General features: G+C 36.4%; 3 protein-coding genes across 8 annotated transcripts; 1 reads left to right on the forward strand and 2 right to left on the reverse strand.

Moving 5' to 3' along the window:
• Positions 1-1,273: 1,273 nt before the first annotated feature.
• On the reverse strand, positions 1,274-3,748 carry LOC113232761 (follicle cell protein 3C-1). 2 transcript variants are annotated; one of them, XM_026467540.1, is made up of 4 exons: positions 3,427-3,748; positions 2,787-2,938; positions 2,403-2,582; positions 1,274-1,636 (listed from the first exon to the last, which is right to left on the reverse strand). In XM_026467540.1, exons 2-4 carry the CDS (start codon positions 2,928-2,930, stop codon positions 1,463-1,465), a joined length of 498 nt encoding a protein of 165 aa, XP_026323325.1. In that variant the 5' UTR covers positions 2,931-2,938; positions 3,427-3,748; the 3' UTR covers positions 1,274-1,462. The 2 variants fall into 2 exon arrangements, with proteins under 2 accessions (XP_026323325.1, XP_026323324.1); XM_026467539.1 differs by having other exon boundaries at positions 2,787-2,946.
• On the forward strand, positions 1,569-21,049 carry LOC113232760 (eukaryotic translation initiation factor 2A). Of its 2 annotated transcripts, none has more exons than XM_026467537.1 (11): positions 1,569-1,620; positions 7,645-7,786; positions 11,117-11,252; positions 11,776-11,855; positions 12,193-12,371; positions 12,824-12,978; positions 14,376-14,634; positions 15,599-15,776; positions 16,621-16,874; positions 16,979-17,160; positions 17,614-21,049. In XM_026467537.1, exons 3-11 carry the CDS (start codon positions 11,181-11,183, stop codon positions 17,737-17,739), a joined length of 1,485 nt encoding a protein of 494 aa, XP_026323322.1. In that variant the 5' UTR covers positions 1,569-1,620; positions 7,645-7,786; positions 11,117-11,180; the 3' UTR covers positions 17,740-21,049. The 2 variants fall into 2 exon arrangements, with proteins under 2 accessions (XP_026323322.1, XP_026323321.1); XM_026467536.1 differs by lacking the exon at positions 1,569-1,620 and adding an exon at positions 7,401-7,516.
• LOC113232762 (armadillo repeat-containing protein 7) lies at positions 5,968-21,900 on the reverse strand. 4 transcript variants are annotated; one of them, XM_026467544.1, is made up of 4 exons: positions 21,851-21,900; positions 12,808-12,932; positions 6,350-6,520; positions 5,968-6,241 (listed from the first exon to the last, which is right to left on the reverse strand). In XM_026467544.1, exons 2-4 carry the CDS (start codon positions 12,842-12,844, stop codon positions 5,991-5,993), a joined length of 459 nt encoding a protein of 152 aa, XP_026323329.1. In that variant the 5' UTR covers positions 12,845-12,932; positions 21,851-21,900; the 3' UTR covers positions 5,968-5,990. The 4 variants fall into 4 exon arrangements, with proteins under 4 accessions (XP_026323329.1, XP_026323328.1, XP_026323327.1 ...); XM_026467543.1 differs by lacking the exon at positions 21,851-21,900 and having other exon boundaries at positions 12,808-12,967; XM_026467542.1 differs by lacking the exons at positions 12,808-12,932; positions 21,851-21,900 and adding an exon at positions 6,764-6,987 and having other exon boundaries at positions 6,371-6,520.
• Positions 21,901-21,938: the final 38 nt, after the last annotated feature.

Consider the following 21,938-nt stretch of genomic DNA (forward strand, 5'->3'; position numbering starts at 1 on the left):
TGTTCACCCTGCGCGATCCGGGTCACGCCGCGCCCGCTCCTCGCCCCGCGCCCTGCGCGCACGCACCGCAGCTAGTACACCACGCCTGAGCCAATACCACACCACTCACTCCATGTATTAGTCCTTGATAAGGGGCCTCCATTGACACCATTACAGTACTGACCAGGCGCCGCATAAGGCGCTCCTTGTCGCTTCACACTTATTAGGACACTTAACAGCATTCGCCTTGGGTGCGGCAACGAATAACTGCATGTCATTGAGGGATGACATAAAGCACAATTATGTGGCCTATCCTTACCCATTACAAATGACAGACGGTGACAATATCAAAAACTATTAATTGTCTTTTATAGGACGGGTTTCACACCGCAAATAGAACGAAGATATTGTCGCCACAGTGATATTGGCAGTGACATGATTCGGTACGGTAATGATTGACCGTGGATTACACCTCACCAATCAATAATGAAGTATGATTCTTATCATTCTCAATATTAAATATGGATTAATCTCTCAAATCATATATGTATGTCTTTTTATCCACTAACAGTCAACAAAACCACACGAACGTCTTTAGTCAAAGATAAAGAACCTACCTATATAATATGTATGTATATAAGGATTTTCCCTATACAATTTAAAAAAACGTCAATTTCTATGTAGCTTCACAATTTAGTCTTTGCTAGTCTCACTAACAACGTTATTACCAGAGATAATTCACCATTTTGGATCTGTTGAATATACATTAGATATTAATTAGAAGCAGTAAAAAATAATAACAAATAAACAAACTTCACGCATTTATTAACATAACTTACAAAATATTTAGAGATTGAGAGCGCTTTTCGCTCACATTTACTAAATATATGTATTATATAAATGTAAAAAAGATATAAGTTAATGCTTATTTTATGTTCAATGTGATGCTCCGTAAATATAATACGTAAAAATGTTACCTGTATACTAATAATACGGTTGATTCCCATGATAATTATTATACACATACCTTATTTATATGTATCTAAACAAAAATAAATAAATTAAAATCTACATGTAGCATACTTACAAAGACTCCTACATGGGAACCTCTATAGCAAAACAACATATCGCACCCCTCATGGAAGAATAGCTTCGACTACTATTGTAGATAGAGTTACAAAAATTGGAGAGGATGTGGATTATATTTTTCTGTATCTAATGGAGCAATAAACGGTTTTGACGTAACTCCAATTATGCCATTCTTCCATGAGGGGTGCGATAATTTGCCTAGTTAACTATTTCTAGCTTACATAAAGTGTTAAAATTTCTAAATAAACAATTTATGAATTCTGTTATTTTTGAAATATTTCTTCCATTGCTACTTAACTTATCCTACAACGATGTAAGGGCAATATAATCTGAAATACCATTTCAACGTTAATAATCATAGATAATACGCCTAAAGGTTACCAGGTCACCCAAATTAGCATTTATGATGCTGTCCATCGGTACAACAAAACTCTTTGCCTGCAGAGAAGTTGGTCGGCGTCCAGTCGCCTCCGCAGTTTTTGATGAAGAGGAACGCCCTCTCGCGGTGAACGTCGCGCTCAACCGCGCCGCAGATAACGGGTCCCGCGCGGGGTAGGTACTTTAAGATCTAGGAAACATTTACAATCGTTAAAAAAGACGCAATGATCATAAGGACGAAAAGTAAAGCTAACAAAAAGTTTTCACATTCTTAACCACGTGACCCGATGACATCTCTTAAATAGATATTACGGGAATTACAGTTTTGATATGCCTTAAATACTGTGTATAAATCTAATACGGATATAATACTTTCTGCACTACAACACTACAATATTAGTGCTTATTAGCAATGTCTCTTTCTCAAGGAAAAACAAGCAGTTCACGATGCTTATTCTTCGTAGATTGAACACTTTTTTAATTCGTTGAGATATAGTCTGCCAAAGATTCATTCACGTGAAATGAGCAGTACATTTTGTTGCAACCAACTATTCGATGTGAAAGTAATTAATTTAGATATTGTTGCAATTACGTCAGTTCTTTCACATGACATGCGTTGCAGCTGTCTGTCTTGAGCTCTTCAAACAAAGCATTCGTAATTTTTCCTTTCCTTTTTCCTCGTAAATTTTCGTTTAAACATTTTTATCAGTATCACATAAATTTACAACAGTAACTTACTCACAAATCTTCTAACTTTGTGATTTTTTTAACCATATTAATCTTACTTGACAGGGGTAGTTGCTACCCATTTCCTGCGTTTGCCCGTATCGACGAGATATATCGACTACGAGAAGTAAACGAGTTTTTCCTATCCGTGACAGACAGTGACTTCACTTTAAAATCGGATTACAAATTGCCTTCCATAGTCGTAACAAGCAGACTAACAATACACTTACCACATCTAAACACTTGCTGATGCAGTGCTTGAACCCGACGGAGCCGCATGGCAGACTTGGCTCTTCGGTCTCGTAGGTAACTACAGGCTCCCCTTTCGGAGGTCCGCGAGGCTTGCTGCGCCGCCCGTCCTTGATGCCCACTTGTTGAGACATGAATACGCCACATTGACATGGTTCTATCTATAAGAAAAACATAAAAATGAAATCTTTATAGATATTTTAACTACTAAACTATCGCTAAGTGGAAACAATAAAGTCAATCAAATTGTAGCTCTTTGTCTTATATTAAGTGTATTTAAAAATACTTTTTGCAAATAATATACTCGGGGAACAATTGTTTGGCTGATGATTAACTCTCATCCATAATCGAACTAATTAACTCACATCCTCGTATTCCACATCATCGTCATCACTTTCGACAGACTTGAGGCTCTCAGATTGGTCGCGCTTCAGCTTCTTTCGCCCCTCTACTGCAGTCACCAGGTACACACAAGCTCCCAGCACCAACCACGCTCGGAAAGCATGCATTTTGATAACTGAAAATCTTACATATGAATGGCAAATTAAAGAAAACAGTGTCGCTGCGTTCATCATTTGTCTGTACTTTTTTTTTGATAGAATAAAAATTCGGAAAGAATTTGCGAGCGATGAAAGCGATTGATTGCTAAATTGCGGAAACGGCCGCGGTTTACCAGTTTAGTTTAAATAATAACGGAAAGCAGTAACCACCTGCTATAATTTTAAAAAGACAACAGTAAAAGTATTGTTATTGGAATACCAAAAAAATATATAAACCGTTCAAAACCGATATGGTTAATCTTAAAATTATAGGCACTCACCGAACAGAAATGTAAAAGTCACGGATTAGATTTTCCTTCCGTGACCGTCCAAATACCTCACTTCATATCTCCGATAACCACTAACGCGTCACGAGTACTCTTAAAATGTGACTAAATAGCACGTGAGAATGGAATATAAGCATCCCTCAGAGAGATCCATTGTGACGTAAATTTAAAGAAATTACCTGCAAAGCTGGCTCAGCACTTTATTTTCGAGCAAAACGTGCGTCCCCGCGACAACCATACGTGATACGATGAAAATTATGTGACTACGCTATCTCTGTTTTACTAGGACGTGCAGTTTTCTAACTTTCCTATATTTCAAATTAGTCAAAATGACATTTAAGCACATTTTCAACCTATTTAAAATTTATGAGTAGCATTCACTGATTTACCGTAACTTTTATTAGACAGAACTTCTGCCAAGAATTTCCTAACTTTACCCTCTGCAAATGGTAAGTAATATACAAATGACATTAAGTACCTTATTCCGCGCGAAAATAACGTGGGGTCAACAAGAAACAATAAAACTGATGAATAGATAATTTTATTTTATAATCTTTCCCTTGTACATTCATCTTATTGTTCTTTATGTTGATTAAAAACCATTCGAATGACGAGGAATACCGTTTATAAGCGACATTACATGGCTTGAATAAATGTTCACCACTAGTTTCATTCTGGCAATCATAACGGTACGGTGTGAAATAGGATTTTTACAATATGAATAAATATTTTATAATTATGAACTTATATACACAGCCTTTCGATTTGTTTATTCGACATTACTCACTATGCAGCTCTACTACGACTACTTTTATATAAAATTATCGAACTCCTTAAATTATTAAAATTGAAAACTAGAAATTCTTAATTCTAATAGATCTCTACGTTCTATGTTACAGATGCTAAAAAGCCAAAATAACTATAAGAAAATATAAGAAAATAAAAGAAAAAATAAAGATCAAGCAGATTTTAATAAAAATGGAGCATGCCTTCAACACTTACAATATAAAAACAATTAATGAAAATATCATAGAAAATTGGGTGCATAATGTACATCAATACATAATGTACAGTACACAATTAAAAACATTGCTGAAAGAGGTAGAAGCCTTTGGATCAGATTTCGTCTTTCACAATCCTTAAACATGTAAGGTAAGATTCATATATAGCTGCTTTGTAAAAAAAAATTCAATCCATTCAGCTCATTCCTCATAAAACAACCATTACCATCCAAGATTTAAAAAATGAGTATTTTGAAAGAATATTATTCTGAGTAACCATAACGTCGAGAATACTTTAAAAATGGCACCTGTGCTTACAAACAAATAGCAACTCAATACAACAAAAATAATATCATAGCTTTACAAATAAATAACTAAAATAACAAGTAGATAATAATTAAATATAAAAATAACATGTTATGCAACAAATACTTATGCACTTAGTTGAGTTAGCTAGTTTTCTGCTTAGCCAGCATTTACGCAATATAATAATGTACAGATAATATTAAAGTCCCTTTTCATTGAATTGGTAAATTGTAAATTTAGTACATTATATAGAGTACATTTTGATATTTTTATAGAATATCATCAGGGTTTTCACACAAATAATTAATCTTTTAAGCTTTTTAGTGATTTATATACATAATTCATTCATAAAAATGTCTTAAAAAAGTGGTTGTATAATTTGACAGTTCCTGGAATACAATTATCATCAGTGTATTTATTATAGGATATTTAGTTATTTATTTTAGACTGGAGTTCATCAGAATTGAGCAGGTAGCAGTCACTCATTGCAGAAAGCAATTAGGAAATAGGAAACTAGATGCTATCAGTCTTAATTACTTATTATTGACTATAAACTTGTACTGTAATGGACTTTTAATGGACAGAATTTCTCAAAATGTTTTAAAGTATGCCAGCTACAAGTACTTAAAAATACAACTGGAAATCTGAATTATGCAAGAAATAGAACAAAATTTATTTAACATCTGGTTCTTAGATATCTGTTTACCTCTTTTTGTTGGCACACCTCAAAGTACAAATCACAGATTTCTTACAACTATTAGATAAATTTAAAATATTTTAACAATAGCTTATCTCTTAGAATTCTATCAAGAGTTTTGATAAATGCAGAAACTGCCTTTAAACTTATACAAGCATTAATAATAATACTTAAAAGAAATATATTAAATAAATAATGTTATGTTTTATCCCTAAGAATCTTTGGCTAACATGAGTTTAGCCTCTCCTTCAAACACAACCTTCTTTTCCTCTTCGACTATGCAGAAGAATTTCACTTTGAGTATCTTTCGCACATCAACTAGCTCCACACTTATAGTCAGTTTTTCGCCAACAAAACATTTATTAGGGAACCTCATTGTTTGAGATACAAGCACTGTTCCTGGCCCAGGCAGGTGTGTGCCTATGAGTCCTGCAACAAGTCCATTCAAAAGAGCACCATGAACAATTGGCCTCTTATTCCCATTATTTTTGTGAAGGTGATTGTGGTCACTTGTCAAGTTTGAGAATGCATCCAGGTCTTTTTGGGTTAATGTTTTTTGTATGCGAATTTTGTCACCAGGTTTGAAGGCTGTAGCACTAAAAGTGCTTGTGTGTATTTTACATATCTTCTGATAGTTTTTATTGTTTACCACTATGTATGGAAATCTGTTTGACAATATTTTGTTCATTTTGGCAGTTTACATGAATATATTCTAACAGTTTATAAAATTTTGAGACTTTCAGTATATGCCACAAATGTCTTGTAAGAAAATGGTAGCCAAATTGGCTAGATTTCCACTTTCAGACATTTTCAGATCTTGCATAATTTGTACAACCTCAGGAATAGTTATTTTACTTTTTGTCTGTTGATTAGATAAGTAGATTAAAGTTGTGATGGTATCTGTTACTATATCAGTATTGTTAATCCTTAGTAAAGCTAGCAGAGGTTTTAATCCTGAGTTCCTTAATATATAGTCAGCGTTCAGTGGATCTGAAATCATATAAGACACATTAAGGTTTTATTCATTTAATATTAAAATACACACTTTCCCTAATCGTTTACAATTATTTAAAAAACACATTATCATGGAGATTTTACCTATACACAAATTGCAGATACCTGCCGTAGCGAAGTGTAGTAACTGTGTATTGGTTTCGTTCTTGATAACATACAGAAATATGTCAAGAACACCGACGTCTCTGATGTAGACGTAGTTTACAGGGTCATAAGCAAAATTGGCCAAATTCGCTAAAACTTGGCATTTAGCATCTGAAAATAAAGAATTTTGTAATTAGAATAAGTACGGGGTCTTGACGAGTTGATTCGAGGTGAAGGCCTCATTTCGTGAAAACTAAATTCAAACAAATTGCTTAATCTAAACAGAGCACTATAGTATATTAATGGGTTTTAAAGTACGGATAAAAATTAATACTTTACTATATAATATATTTATTTCCTTATCAAAAGAATTATGAAAACTAAGGTACGTGCAGAAATAGGCCAGAAACTCACCATACAAAGTAGAGTTCAAATACTCGTCGACTAATAGTGAAAGAAAGTTTTCACGATCAATGCCATTTTCTGGAGTACGTCTCTTAAGCTGGGATTTATTGCTGAACATTGATATAACTTATAAGCATTATTGTTAACAAAAATTGCAAAAAACTCATGCGACATCAAATAATCGCTAATCACAAAAGCAAGGACGCCATTTTTTTTGTTTAGTAAGTTTGTAGTGGGCACTATCGTTTCGTACTATGTAAGGTCGTAATATTTTACTCCCACTCATGTTGCTGTATAAAATATTTAACTTATTTTACGTATGTTTCCATTACGACCGTTAAGTTAATGTATATAGAATTGTTTATTCGTTTAAAAACGCTGTCAAACTAAAACAATGAACTATTAAATTAAAATCTTTTGCTGTAACGAAACGAACATAGCCTGGTGGTTGACAGTAGCATAACAGCTTATGGTGATTCTACTATATCTTTCTAATTTGTGATTGTAACTAGACCATCACCAAACTAGCCAAAGTTAAATATGATAGAGATAGAAATAAGAGGTGGTGGTATATAGTAAAATGTTTACATTTTGTTTTGTGCCACAAAAAAAAGCGATAGTGACATTTATATAAAAAAATTGTCTTGGTCCAGCTGTCCAACTGCTGTTATTATTAGAATAATGAAAATTTGTGATTAATTCACGTTAATAGATTTATTTTCATTGTTATTAACAAAATGAGTACTATCCCGCAAATTACCGGTAAGTGGTTTAGCCGAATAATTTTTGTTATTATTTATATTGATAGGTGTCGCAGTGGCTGGATGAGGTTATCTGATAGTTCACTTTTCATAATTGTATGGAATTGTAATGGAATGTTTATAATACAGGTCTCACCAATAAGAGTATTTTCTTGGTTGAGTTCAAAGAATCATACGCAGAGAAGACGTTAAGAGATGACACGACTCCGAATATTCGCGGCATCGTGCATAGCCCCAAGGGGAACTATCTGGCGTACAGAACTGACAGGAAGTAAGTGTCCCTGCATTTCATTCACGACTGTGATTCGTCTAAAGTCGAAAGGGCAACCAGAAGCACATTTCTAGCAATATCTGGCTGGTACATATGGACATATCACATCACAATCTTTGTCAAGAAATGTTTTTTTTAATTGTTAGTTATCATTCAAGTGTATATATTATAAAGCCCTTGGAGCACTGTATCAATCCCTATCGACACCAGCAATTAATGGATTCACGATACTTGCTACCATTGGATCGGCTTGAGCTTGTTAGAAAAAGCTGTAATCAATGCAGTAAGGGTGAAAAAACACCCCGACCGCCAACGTCTTTTTCGCTCTTACTGGTACTTGGTGCAACGGGCTGGTGTCCACAACTCGTCATCAAGGCACCTAGTTTGCATGTGGTGGGTGCAGGGTCCTACTCGTGCTTCCTAAGCTCCTCCAGGAATCTCAGCAACCTCCTCAGTTTGATGAAGATTTCGGGGAACTACCTCGGCTCTCCAAGTTTTTTCACCCTGTAGTTGGCCGCGCCAGAGCACTGTAGTAGGATGTGCGCAGCTGTTTCTTCCACCTCCGTGTATGCTCTGCATAGTGTTTATTGTATGGACCATGACCTGTTAGGTTAGGTTAGATTGTCCCTACCTACAGACCCGAGAGATAGGGTTTTCTGGAGAGACTATGTGCTTGATGGCAAGACCAGTGTACAGGAGGCGTCTGGGCCAAGCCCTCCGCCTGTGATATGCCATATGCCCATATGCCTATGGGCGTCTCTGGAGGACCCGGACTTGGGTATGGACTCAGTGGGGTTTGTGGCTAGCTGGAAAGATGGACATGTTTGTCTGCCCCGGTTTTGCATGTTTCCAGGGCACCTGTCTCGTCAGCAGCTAGCGCATCTTAGTAGCGGTCTAGTTGAGGGTCTGAAGCGAGGAGACGCACGGGGCACGTCAGTTGCACGTTAGGTTGGAAGCTATGTCTGGACATTGTCGCAGGACACTATGACTGGCATCTCCGGCACTAGCCCGAAGAGTTAGTAGAGGATAAGCTAGATATCCTCCGGTCCCTCCAGCCACTTAGGTTATTGGGAACTGGAGAAACGTCGTTTTTCGGCGTCGGGAATTGAGCGTGCCTTACGGCTCCGCCTCCAATGAGGAAATTTGGTAATGGACACAGAGTCAACGGCTTAGCAGTGGCAACTGCTACTCGTGCAATGCGCAACGGGCAGTGAGCGTGCCTACAGCTCCGATATCTATCTGGAATATGGAAAGGGTACTGTATGTGCACCTAGGGCGGCTCACCCGAGGCACTAGCCTTTTGAAGAACTGGATGAAGTCAATTGGCAGAGGTCTGTAACAACCCTTTACACTGGCTGATCTCAGGTCAGAACCTGAATTTATAAGGTTCCTGTGCACGCACAGATTATAATGCCCTTCTCGGATGCCCTACGGGTAGATAGGGAGGGTCACTATAATCAAAACTAATGTCGAAAGATCATTGGTAGGGGAGGGACACCTCGGGTTCTGGTCCTACAGCGTCTGTCTTCTACTCTTTTCTGGATAGTTCCACTGCTGCGTCATTGCCACCTATAATCCTTTAATCCACTGTAGAGTTATGTGGCTGTGTATACATACCTCCACAAGTGCTTGATGGCATTCATAAATGAGCCCTGAGTTTATGTCATAGCTGTTTAGTGCTTGCAGTACTGACATACTGTCAGAGAGTATTCAAATTGAGTGGTTCTTTACTCTTCTCGCTATGATTGCTTCTGCTGCCAATTTGATACCCATACATTCAGCCTGGAATACTGTGTTGTGGTCACCAAGCAGATTGATATCCTGATGTTGAGGTCTTCTGAGAATACCCCGGTACCTGTTCCTGAATTTGTTTTTGATCCATCATTGAAGATGCGGACCCCCTGGGTTTTAGTCCTTTGTTGGGATCTTTAAACAATTGTATCTTGTATTTTTTGTCAAAAATGTATTGTTTAGGGATCTTATCCATAGCCGCCTCCAGCAGCGGTTCCTCTTTCTACACAACATTATTCATACAACAGTCTTATAAAGGATTTCTGTGTGTGGGGTCCTCATGTGCTTCCAAAGGCCTGCTCTGTTTAGACGCACTGCTGTTGATGCCGCTTCCTGTTTAATGAACAGTAGGAGGCGTCGCAGGTCCAGCATCGCTTCGAGGGCCGCAGTTGGAGTTGTCCTCATGCAGCCAGTCATCGCCATGCAGGCTAGTCTTTGGAATTTGTCCAGCTTGTCGGTTGCGGTCGTCAGTTTGGTTCGTGGCTACCATACTATCGCGCCGTAACTGATCATGGATCTTATCACCGCTGTATAGCGCCATAGTGTTATCTTGGGTGAAAGTCCCCATTGTTTACCTACCATCCTATGGCACTGCTAGAAGGTGATAGTAGCTTTTTAAATTTTATTGTCCAGGTGCTTGTTCGAGTTCAACTTGTTGTCCAGTATTACTCCCAGGTACTTGACTTCGGTTGATAACTGTAGTTTTGTGAACTACTACCCAAACTCTTCAGAGAGTTTGGGCAGTAGTTCTGTCTTTGTTGTATTTAATGATAATTCTGCACCATCTTTCCACAATTTGGAGTGCTGCCTGTGTAATATCGCAAAGTGTATTGGCATAGTTTCCTGTTATCGGTATAGTTCGGTCATCAGCATAGCCTGCTGTATAGAAATGTTCTTTGTTCAGTTTGGTGATGAGATAATTTACGACCATGTTCCATAGCAGAGGCGACAGTACTCCTCCTTGAGGGCACCCCTTCGCTACTACGGCCCACGGACTGTCGTTTGCTGTTGTTCTCAGTGTTCTTTGTTTAAACATGTTGCTAATCCAGCTGGTCAGTACTTCATCCACTTCGTGTCTTCTTAGTGCTGATTGTATGCTGGAGAAGTTGGTTTCATCGAAGGCTCTTTCAATATCTATAAAAGTGCCTAGCCAGATTGCTTTGTTTTTGAGGGCCTCTTCTATCTTGCCGACAACGGCATGTAGCGCCGTTTCGCGCTTATTACATGGATATAAAACTTTTTCTGACTTGCTTAATATGATTAAGTGTCGATAAGTATGTCGACTCTCTAACACTACGCTAATTTAAAAATTGCAACTATTCAATTGTGGTAACATTTCGATTTTCAAACATAATTAGGCATTTTCTACATTTTGTATTATTTTCTTAATTTTGAATTTAATTTAAGCTGAATAATTTGGCATTAAAAATGCAAAATTGGCAAAATTCAATTGAGCGTAATATTCGTTGCTGGTGTCGATATATGTTCAAAATATCAATCAGGAATGAATTCACAAATATTAGTAATCATCAATTTCAGAGTGGATGTCTTAAAATGTACGGACTGGTCTGTGTCGGTGACTATAGATGGAAACATCAAAGACATGTTCTTTTCTCCACTTGACAATTACTTCATGGTGTGGGAGATGTTTGTGTTAACTAAGGATAATCCACAGGTAAAGTATGCCTGTAATAAAAAGGTCTGATCATATTTCAGCTGGTGATCATTCACTGATAACTTTAATTTAATTACCAAGAATTTGTAAATGTATTTTTTTAAGTATTAACATTTGTTTGTGCTAATTTAAAATTATTTTTATATTGATATTATGAGTTTAATTTGAACACCTGCTGAAATTTTGAATAATATATTTCTTTGTGATGCTCACTTGATAAAGATATAACAAGAAAGGATTTTGGATTGTTGCGATGTAGGCACTCAAGGTTCGCCCCTTCTGAAGTTGCAACACAGACATTGGTTTTACATTATAATTGCAATATTGCCCAATTTATGTAGGTGGTCTGCCCACAGACCTTTTCCATTGTTTAAACATTCTTTAATTGCACAGGCTGTTCTGTTCGTGTTATAGTCAGAAAATTCTGTTGACCTGAAGATTCTGTTGTACCTGCTCCATTTACAATTGAGTGTCAAAAACTAATGTCTTCAAATCCACAAATTCTGTTATTGTAATGTTGCAGGGCAAACCAAATGTACATGTGTACAAATCCACAACAGGAGAAAAAGTTGGCTCATTTGTGCAAAAAAATCAAACTGGATGGTAAGTTACTATAGGTATAAAATATGTATAGGTATAAAAGTATTGACTGGACAGAAATATTCAGTCAATACTTTTATACCTATAGAAAAATGGCGCACTATTAAAGTGTAATTATAATAATTCTAGGACACTGAAGAGTTTATACAGCAGTTATGGACCCAATTGTTTCTGTCTTTAGCTTGAGTCTGTTCACAGACCATTACTAAAGCTATTAACCAAGTAAGATAAACATGTACGCATAAAATGTTCAAGGGGAAATATGATATGACCAATTTTCGTTCTAGGTAATACATTTTGCGTCAAAGTCAAACTATACGTCTTATTTTCTTATTGGCAGGGAACCAAAATGGTCGTCAGATGAAAGGCTGTTCTGTCTACTTGTAAGTGGCGGCATTCAGATATACGAAAATGGCAAGCTGGACAGATACGTCAAACAGGTGCAAATGGAGAAGCTCAAATCCTTCAGTGTCTCACCCAGTCCAGCGCCTAATTATTACCTGTCTATTTTTACTTTGGGTAAGTAAATATTGCGTTGCATATTTTATGTCTCTTCCTTTTTAAACACATGAAGTAGGTATTAAGTAATATTCCAGTAAGTAAATATTTCAAGAAACAAATCCATATAAACTATTTCATTGATTTGTAAATGACTTATCATTTAACCTAAATAGCCATTGTACAATACATTTATTTATTTATTTCGTACATACAGCTATTTTTACAGTATCGTCCCAATACAATAGTGTAGCCTGTGTATATCCAAGAAAATATAATAATAATACTGATTCATAATAAATGAGTAATTATTAGCCACTTCTATTCAATAATAATAACAAAGAATAACAATAATTAATTATTACATACATACTACAAAAAGTGTTTCCTTTACGAATTCACTCTCAAAACAAGTAAAAATGTCTTAACATCTAAAACATTGAAGAAATAAGAAAACCTGTTATTTTTTCCAGGCAAGTCTGGACAACCGTCATTCTGGCGTGTATATAAATACCCAAACTTCGAAGAGGGCACGGCAGTAGTGAGCCGCTCTACCTTCCAGGCTGATAAGGCGACCTTCCACTGGAACAGACGGGGTACAAATGTCTTTACGCTCACACAAACTGACGTAAGTAGTTTATTAGGGCCTTTTGCACACGGCGTATTTTATACGCGCGTCATCTGCGCATACGGGGTGTAATCGTTAAGTGTGCCCAGAGGATTATAAAAAAAATATCAGTTTTATTCATTTTTATGGACAACTCACACTTGACCAAATAATTGGCTATGCCATTATATTTTTATTAAGTTACAAGATAGTTTTATTACTTTCAGCAGTTTTGTTATGTGTAAAGTTATTGTTACCTCTTAAAATAGGTCAACTAAAGCTTCTCTATGAATGTCATTAAATGTATGGGAGCGTTTAATATTACAGTTTTGCATATTTCCTGTATTATTTAAAAAAAGTTATTGATATCGATTTACTCATTGGGTAACTTACTTTCTATATCAGTTTAAAGCTTTTTGATATCTCTTATATTTATTATTTACACTTAATTATTACATCCTGTATACGCGCCGCAGACGTGCTGTTGTGAATCAATTCAAACGCACGCAAAGATCGCGTTGCAAGCAAGAGGCTTATATAGCATTTCATGAAGTAGCTTCATTTAAAAAAATAACTGAAATTAACAAACAAAACTAAAATTAAAACTATATCTGCGGCGCGTATATGCGCAGATGTCGCACGTTTACGCGCTGATGTCGCGTGTTTACGGCGTGTATAAAATACGCCGTATGCATAGGCTCTTGAATTCAGGTTTTGCAGAGTGAGGAGGTAAAACTTATGGAGGTTAATATTCGCCAAATAATACTTTAAACAGATAAATTTCATCGTGGTTGTATGCTGTGACATAGAGAAATGAAAACTTGTAAACTTGTCAATGACTTCCTCGCCATAACTAAGGTGTCTATTCCGGAATTATAATAATGGAATAGCAGAACTTTTTGGGAAAAAGTGTTTTCGCGAATTTTCAAAGACAAAGGCTGTAGAATAAAAGTTTTTGTATATGATGCCAGGTGAAGGGACGAACAAGTCGTGCGCGTGGTGGTAAGTGACACGCCTATTCATAACAGTTGCAGTGCCACTCAGAGCTTTAAATCGCAAATATCAGACGGGCACTGCCACTGCGCCCGTTACCCTGAGACATAAGTTGACAAGTCCCATGTGCCTGTAATGTCACCAGCACCCTTACCTTTTGAAACCGGAACACAGCAATGCTCACAGTAATGCTTGGCGGCAGAAATAGGTAAGATGGCAGTACTTCAATGGACGAACTCTTTCACAAGGACTTTACTGCTACTAAAAAGTAGTTTAATAAAAGTTGTTTCATTTTAAGTACACAATGATCTTTTCAAGTTTTAACACTTGCCTATGAAGTTTAAAAACGAAATAATAACAGTTTTGGCTTAAAGTTGTGTTGTTATTATAAACTGTCTACTACACTTCAGAATGCATGATTTCAGGTGGACAAAACCGGCGGTTCATACTACGGCAAACAGTCTCTCTCGTATGGCGACGTTAAAGGCACTTCAGGCAATATGATGTTTAGCAAAGAAGGACCGATTCACGCGATTGCCTGGAATCCGGGCAATTCAAACGAATGGGTTGCAGTGTACGGCCACGCGCCGGCTAAAGCAACCATATTTAATGCTAAATGTGAATCTTTGTTCGAATTTGGAACCGGTGCTTGGAATTCCATTTACTTCCCTCCCGACGGCATTGATATCCTTTTCAATAATTGTTCTGGCTCTGTTTTTTTCCTAGATGGAGTCAAATGACAGTTTATTGCGCAAAAGTGTTGAACGCATACAAGCATTTATTGATTGGAATCGATAAATAATCTATCAACTATCGATAAAATATTCGATACACTTACACAATAAATAGCCAGAGTTGTTTAATTTGCAGATATATAAATTATTATTATTAGTACAGTAAAATGTCCATATAGATGTAAATTCCATCCAGGCTCACACACTTTCATCTAAATAAATTTAATACAAAAATTAAGCAGTTTGATAACCTACTTATAACAACGAAATGAAAGCTGTACTTACTCCAACAAATATAACCCAGAAAAATCGGCTTTTCATTAGAGCTCAAATTCAATATTACACGACATAAAAAGGTAACGAGAATATACCTATTTCAAGTATCTATATATTATAAATAAACATATTCGGATTGTGGATGTTTTTGTCGCTGCTTGCATCTACTGCGTCGTGCGTACGCAGATGTTTTATCTGTAATCTACAATGGGGCAATAATTAGCGTTAGAATAACTGCATCTGTACTTCACAAATTTATTCGACACCAATGGGTCAACTGTCAAAATGAGAATGAAGAAGGGTATGCCGCAACTATTAATGGTTTGAACATTATTCTCTATTCATATATTTTTTGCAAAATTTGTATTTTTTACATTCTATCTAAAAAACTCACGAGAAGAACTACATGAAAATTTAAGTTTTTGCGAAAACTGGCAGCCCTGAGAACGTCATATTACTTCCGTCTTCAAAAAAGACTTACTATAAAACATGCAAAAATATTTAAGGTTTTTTGATGTCTAAATGTCATCTTACTCAAACTGGTGGCGATTGCAGCTGTATTTTAACATTAAATAGGCAGTAATGAATGCCACTGCCAAGTACTAAACAATTCATGAACCACCTTAACCACCATGCACTAGTCTTACTAGGCGGTTTTGGCAATATAGCGACCGGGCACATCGAGACGTGGGACCTGCGAGGATACAAGAAACTGGGTGCCTGTGCAGCCCCTGATACTACTTACCTGCAATGGGACCCAAGGGGAGAGACCTTCATTACTGCTACTACGTATCCAAGACTTACAGTTGGCAATGGGTTAGACATACATAATTTTTTTGCTACTGTTTTGTTTCCATAATTCTGTGGGTGAGAAGTAAAGGACCTTAAGTCGATATTTTGGAAATTATTAATAATAATGCACACATTGAACATAGCCCCACACTAAGGAAACCCTGTGTCGCGGGTGCCATGGGCACACACATAGACAACCACTACTACATAAATGTAGGCCATACAAATATTTCTACCGGCCCGGAAATCGAACCTGGAACCTCAGCGTAGCAGTCATGTTACCCGTTCGGCCACGGAGGCAGTTAAATTAAATGTTTTGCAAGCATTGCCTTACAATGATAAAAATCACGCAATGGTAATAGTAATTTATGTAATCGTTGCATGAGGGTTCTTAAAGGCGAGTGCCGTGTTTAGGCCACGAGACTTTGCCGAGTGGCCTAAGTAATAGCTACGAGATTTTAGAACCTAATTAAATAATTATTGCATTTTTTCTACGAAAAATGTAAGAAATGTAATCTGGCAACACTACACAATATTCATTCGCATCATTGTCATATTGTATGCAAAACTACAAAACAGCAGAATAATAGGTTTTCTGACAACACATTACAGTAACAATTGTTTTCAACAACAGCACAACTCATTATTGACAAACAGCCGTTTTTGCCATGTCTACCCCTCAATTACAGAATTAAACAAGAAACCTTTACATCATGTACCACAGCTGTTTTCCCACTTGAACAAACTCAAATCCCTTTTTTACCGAACATTATAACTAAAAAATCAAATTTACTCAATATTTTACTTCACAGTAATTTATGATATTTATACCTAGTTGATAATTTAATTATAATGAACCTTTTTTTAGGTACAAAATTTGGCACTACACCGGCGCTTTAATGTACAAACGGCAATACGAGGACAGAGATCAGCTGTTAGCAATATGCTGGAGACCCGGTACATATCCCAAGAGCGAGTTGTCTAAAACAGCACCAAAGGCCATAGAAGACACGGCGCCAAAGGCCGTAGGAGCGTACAGGCCGCCCGGAGCGAGGAATAAGCCTTCCACTTTCACTTTACATGAGCATGAAAAACCGCATAGGCCAGGCGAAAATGCTAGTAGTAAGTCATTCGTCTTTGCGTTCGAGGATATAATAGCACGATGAATAACATAACTACTTCTGTATTATATAGATTATTTATCAAATAGCGCATTTTGACTTCAGCACAACCATCAAAGCAAGCAATCAAACAGAAAGAGAAGCGGGAGGCTCGAAAGGCGCGGAAAGCGGAGGAGCGAGCGAAGGGAGATACGTCTCCCGCGCCCCCCGACGCCGTCACCCCGCGGGCGCCCTTTGTCTCGACCGGTGACCCGGAGAAAGACAAGAAAATTAAAAATATTAATAAGGTATTGTAAAATGTAATTCGGACAAATACATCTTTATGTCGAAGTTTTTCAAAATTAACTATTCTACGCTGTCCCGGAACTACCGCTGGCTTTGATGTGCCCATTGGTAATTTGAAAGCAAAAAAGCTCAGTACTTCAATTTGCACCTTGAGTCACCTAATAAAAATAATATAAAAAAAGTAAAATGTCTTTAAAAAAAACTATGCATAAAGTTGTTAATCTGGAGCTGATCCATTACAGCTCGAATGGCAGACACCATATATCTCCCCTGAAAAATTCACTTGGTCCAAGCAGTAGTATCAACTGGCACAAAAGGTCACACCAAGAAACTATTCAAATAAAAAAAACAGTAAATTCGCTGAAAACAATATGTCTAAGTTGGTAACAATCACATTATAATTTGTGAAAAGCTAATGTGTAATTTAATTTACAATTTTGTGTAATTTATTTCAGAAACTTAGCGACATAGATAAACTTAAACAGCAAAAAGCAGCGGGCAAACAACTGGAACTGAACCAACAAGCGAAAATCGCCAATGAGCAAGCATTGCTTCTGGAGCTAGAGCAACTCAAGTTATGATGGCCAACGTGAGGCACAGTTTCTTACATCAAATTTATTTTAGGATTTTTGACAACAACGACGTGTTATGTGAAGGTTCACTGTTGACATGAGGCTTTAGGGAGTGTGTCACAATCAGTGGCTTCTATCTTATGAAAAAAAATTGTACTTGGCGCCGATATGTGAACCAGACTTATATTTCATAAGAAACTGAATGTATGCAATGCTTTTGAAATCATTAGCTATGGTTATCGATTGATGGTTGTGTTTATACATAACTATGAAATTTGAATTTTTAATGATAATTTTACCATATTATATATTTTCGAAACTTGGAATTCAAAGGAATTTTAAGAAAGTTGACGGTTGCATTGTTAATCTATTTCATTGTACTGTATAAATACTACACTTTTTCTGAAGCCGGCATAAACACCGCGTAGTCCAGTTTTAAAGGTCTTGTTAAAAATAAAGAAAAAAACGTTGAAGTTGAAATTTGAGTTGGAAAAGTTTGAGTAAAAACTATTTTTTTTATGATAGTAAGTGCAATATCAGCATAGCAGATAGCAACTCACACTGGCGCAGAGTCGAAGCGTCGCGACGCGTCATGTTTTCGCCTATACTATGTTCATTTCTATTTTCCCATTATTAAGGTACAAATTTGTGTTATGCAAATATGGAAACGGGTGACGACGCGCGTCCACGTTTGGATGCAGTCGAAACGGCTTCACGCATTACTTGAGCGCAGTGAGGCGTCAGACGCCCGCCACATTGTGATCCGGGCGCACTAATGCGAGCGTTGTCGCCAAGCGTTATAGTTGAATAACAGGACGCGACGCGCGACGCGACGCTTCAACTCTGCGCGAGTGTGAGTTGAGCCTTAGGTTAACTTAACTTCTACTATAAAGTAATTAACTACAGTTGAAAATACACAAAGACATTCTATATTTGAATTATATAAGAGCGAGAAAAATATGTCAAATAATGTGTTGAGTTTATACACTGACAAACAATGTTCAAGTTACGTAAATTCGAATAGCTCCAAGGCTTGAATTTTCGTAAATAGTACTCAAAGTAGGTATTGGAATGACAATTAGTTTCTAGAAATATGATAATCTCATGTGTCGGAAATGTAGCAATAGCAGTAGAGCTCCTTAAGAAAGGGTTTACCTGTTTCTGCCGCTAAGTAATTATGTAAGCATTACTGCGTTCCGGTTTTGGGACTTGTCAAATTCAGTGTGACGAGCGCAGTGGTAGTACCCCTCGGATCTTTACCATTTAAAGCTCTGAATGACACTGCAACTGTTATGGATTCCGTCGCTTTGATATCATAAGAAAGTATTTTAGAGATATAGTTTTAAATAATTAATAAACTCAGGCGTTACTTTATGGAAATACATGTTAATAAGAATAGAAGTAAATTACTTCTAGGCGAACCCACTGAAAGTTGAATCATGCGCTTGTGTTGAATTTTTTCATGCATTGCTGTTCAAATCAAGCGCAGCTACTTTGCACGGTTCAACCTTCACTAGTTTCTCGGAGTAGCAAAGTAATTTACTTAAATTTTTATTAGATTTTATTTCTTACTTATTTCTCGTTACGGCTAAAGTTTGTTGTAAGGGGTTCTTCCTTTTAATTTTGCATTTATAACATTAGGGCCCATATTCACCGATAGGTATCTATAAAAGTCGATGAAATGGGCCCTAATATATGTGGGTGAGAGGTAAAGGACCCTAAGTCCATATTTTGAAATTTATATTTACGAACATTACTTTAGAATGCTAAATATCACGCAATTGTAACATTAACTCCTATCGTCGTTCGTTTTTCATACAATATTTAGAAGCGCACCTGCACCGCCAAAGTCGCACCACGCGCTCGCCACTTTTGCAGACTAGAGCCTCATTCTTTTTAACACACTCTATGTTAAAAAAAAATATCACTTAATGTTTTTTACCTCTCACCTACAGATATATTGTTGTGCCGTTTGCTCTTGTGATGAGTGTAAGTTTTAACTTTGAATGTGTTAACATACTAACGAACCATAGGAACTTATCAATCGAAAGGATCGGTACACGGTCATGCAATGTCCACTGAATACCACATCCTTTCGTCTATTGCTATGTATAAATAAGTGTGTACTACTTTTTTTTATAACTTATAAAATAATCTTATTGCGTGATACAGTAGCCTTAATAAACGTCATTAAATGACAATCAAAATACAAAATATCAAATTTATCACTGTTTACAAATTAAGATTCTGCGTAACTGAAGCGAATAGGTTTCTCCGCTGTTTCAGAAAAATTCTTATAATCACAAAACGAATAACATAACTTTTAGGGTGAAGCCAGACGAGCGTAACTCTTTTTGAGTCTCATAATTTAGGTTCGACTGAAATTTGGTAGGAGCGCTGGACGAACGTATTTCAGTTGCTTTTAAGCGTTTGTAATTTCAATTCATTCTCACTCACGCATCTATACATTTTTAGATTTATAACTTGTATTGCAAAGGGTAGCTGATTAAAAAGTTTTAATAAAATGAAAATGTTTTCTTAGTATATCGTCAATTCGAAACTACTTTGTTTTGCATTGAGCTTTGACGCGAGTTTGCCGGAGGTAGAAGTTGTGCTGGACAGCAATCCTATAAGTGACGATGTATTAGATTTCATTTTATTAAATTTCTAATTTCGATAAACAAATGCTGAAGTGTGTCGTAAATTTATATATCCATAAATTTTACCACACATCACTACTGACAACAATGTACACCAATTAGTTCCTTCAACGTAGTTATATTACGATACGTCAAAACGGCTATCATAGCGTGCCGGCTTTGTGTAATGGGTTTATTAAACATAAAGTGCATTTATGAATAATGTTAGAAAAAGAAAAAGTCGCTGAGTAAATTCACTCAATATAAAGTGTGCACAGTTTCATAAATGACAGTTTACGTGAACATCTAGATTTGTAAGATATTACATGCCAACAAATGGTGCCCCTTACCTTTCTTCTGTCACACCTCACCCTACCCGCACAAACACGTCACAGAGTACGACTGAAGTTCGGTCATAATTACGCGCGTGAGTCTGCAGACAACTCATTTTGTTCTACTCGTTTTCCAACAATTTTCACTCCGTCGTATGGCGCAAACCGGATTTTAATATAAAACCGAATGCAGCGTAAATTACACGACTCGCAACTCACAGGATACGCTCGTCTGACCTCACCCTTACACTTTGACATTTATGAGATGTAGTTGAATTATAAAAAAGAATAAGGAATAAAACATCTGCCATTTTTGTGAAATAACTGACGTATTCGAATTAATGACCCTATTTTTACACTGATCGTTAAACTAAATTAAAGGAAAATTGTAAATAAAATTATTCTAACGGAGTTTTAATAAAGACAAAACAATAGAAACGTATTGAGTATTTCTTCTGATACCCTCAATAAACATAAACAATAGGCAATCGGGCAATAATCAGATAAAAATTTAGTACGTAGTTAGAATGAACGTTTGTGTATAAAAACGTTCATTCTTTCAATATTTTTGTGAAATAATAATTGTTGGTATTTTGTAATATTTTGAATCTGGATACAAATACCAAACACCACGTGGCGTCATACGTAGGTGAGCAAAGAAACTTCGCCTTATTCACCGTTCGCATATTACTACACTTTGTTTACCTACCAAGATGTTACGCGTGGTATGTCAAAAGAAGTAACGCCTGCTGTCCCGATTTTTTCTTTCAATACAATGAAAAAACATAAAGAAAATCAATTTTATTCATTTTCATGAACCACTCACGCTTGACCAAAAAATTTACAATGCCCAAATTGTTTTCACAAAAAAGACTTAATGGTTCCTAAATCAGTTTTACTGTAGTTTCGGATTTCCCCATATTGCCCCAGTTAAAAAAAATACACTGTATATCCATTATGGTTAATTTTAAATAGTTTCAGAAAAATAAAGTTATTCATTTTCCTATTATACATAACGGACTAACTCACTTTTACATTTATTACTGAAACACTCATTCGTAATATTGTATGACATTACACATATATTCCAAATTCATTTCTACCCTCAGATCTAAACGCTGCAATCCAAATAAAAAAAAATTAACAAACCTGAGATAATATTATTTTTCCTACCCACTCTAACCCACAGACACCAATTCACCACTAGAATTTAACAAGTGTTGAGGAAAGTTTTATT

Source organism: Hyposmocoma kahamanoa, unplaced genomic scaffold (genome assembly GCF_003589595.1).
Source record: "Hyposmocoma kahamanoa isolate Upper Pololo Valley unplaced genomic scaffold, ASM358959v1 78, whole genome shotgun sequence".
NCBI lineage: Eukaryota > Metazoa > Arthropoda > Insecta > Lepidoptera > Cosmopterigidae > Hyposmocoma > Hyposmocoma kahamanoa.

Coding starts and splice junctions, on each gene's coding strand:
- LOC113232761 (XM_026467539.1), bottom strand. CDS start 3,485: ATGGTTGTCGCGGGGACGCACGTTTTGCTCGAAAATAAAGTGCTGAGC. Junction 2,947..3,426: donor GTGCTGAGCCAGCTTTGCAG/GTAATTTCTTTA, acceptor TTCATATGTAAG/ATTTTCAGTTATCAAAATGC. Junction 1,637..2,402: donor TCAGCAAGTGTTTAGATGTG/GTAAGTGTATTG, acceptor AATGTTTCCTAG/ATCTTAAAGTACCTACCCCG.
- LOC113232762 (XM_026467541.1), bottom strand. CDS start 6,872: ATGTTCAGCAATAAATCCCAGCTTAAGAGACGTACTCCAGAAAATGGC. Junction 6,521..6,763: donor TTTGAACTCTACTTTGTATG/GTGAGTTTCTGG, acceptor CTTTATTTTCAG/ATGCTAAATGCCAAGTTTTA. Junction 6,242..6,349: donor TATCTGCAATTTGTGTATAG/GTAAAATCTCCA, acceptor ATATGATTTCAG/ATCCACTGAACGCTGACTAT.
- LOC113232760 (XM_026467536.1), top strand. CDS start 7,492: ATGAGTACTATCCCGCAAATTACCG. Junction 14,635..15,598: donor CTTCCCTCCCGACGGCATTG/ATATCCTTTTCA, acceptor ACCACCATGCAC/TAGTCTTACTAGGCGGTTTT. Junction 15,777..16,620: donor AGACTTACAGTTGGCAATGG/GTTAGACATACA, acceptor ACCTTTTTTTAG/GTACAAAATTTGGCACTACA.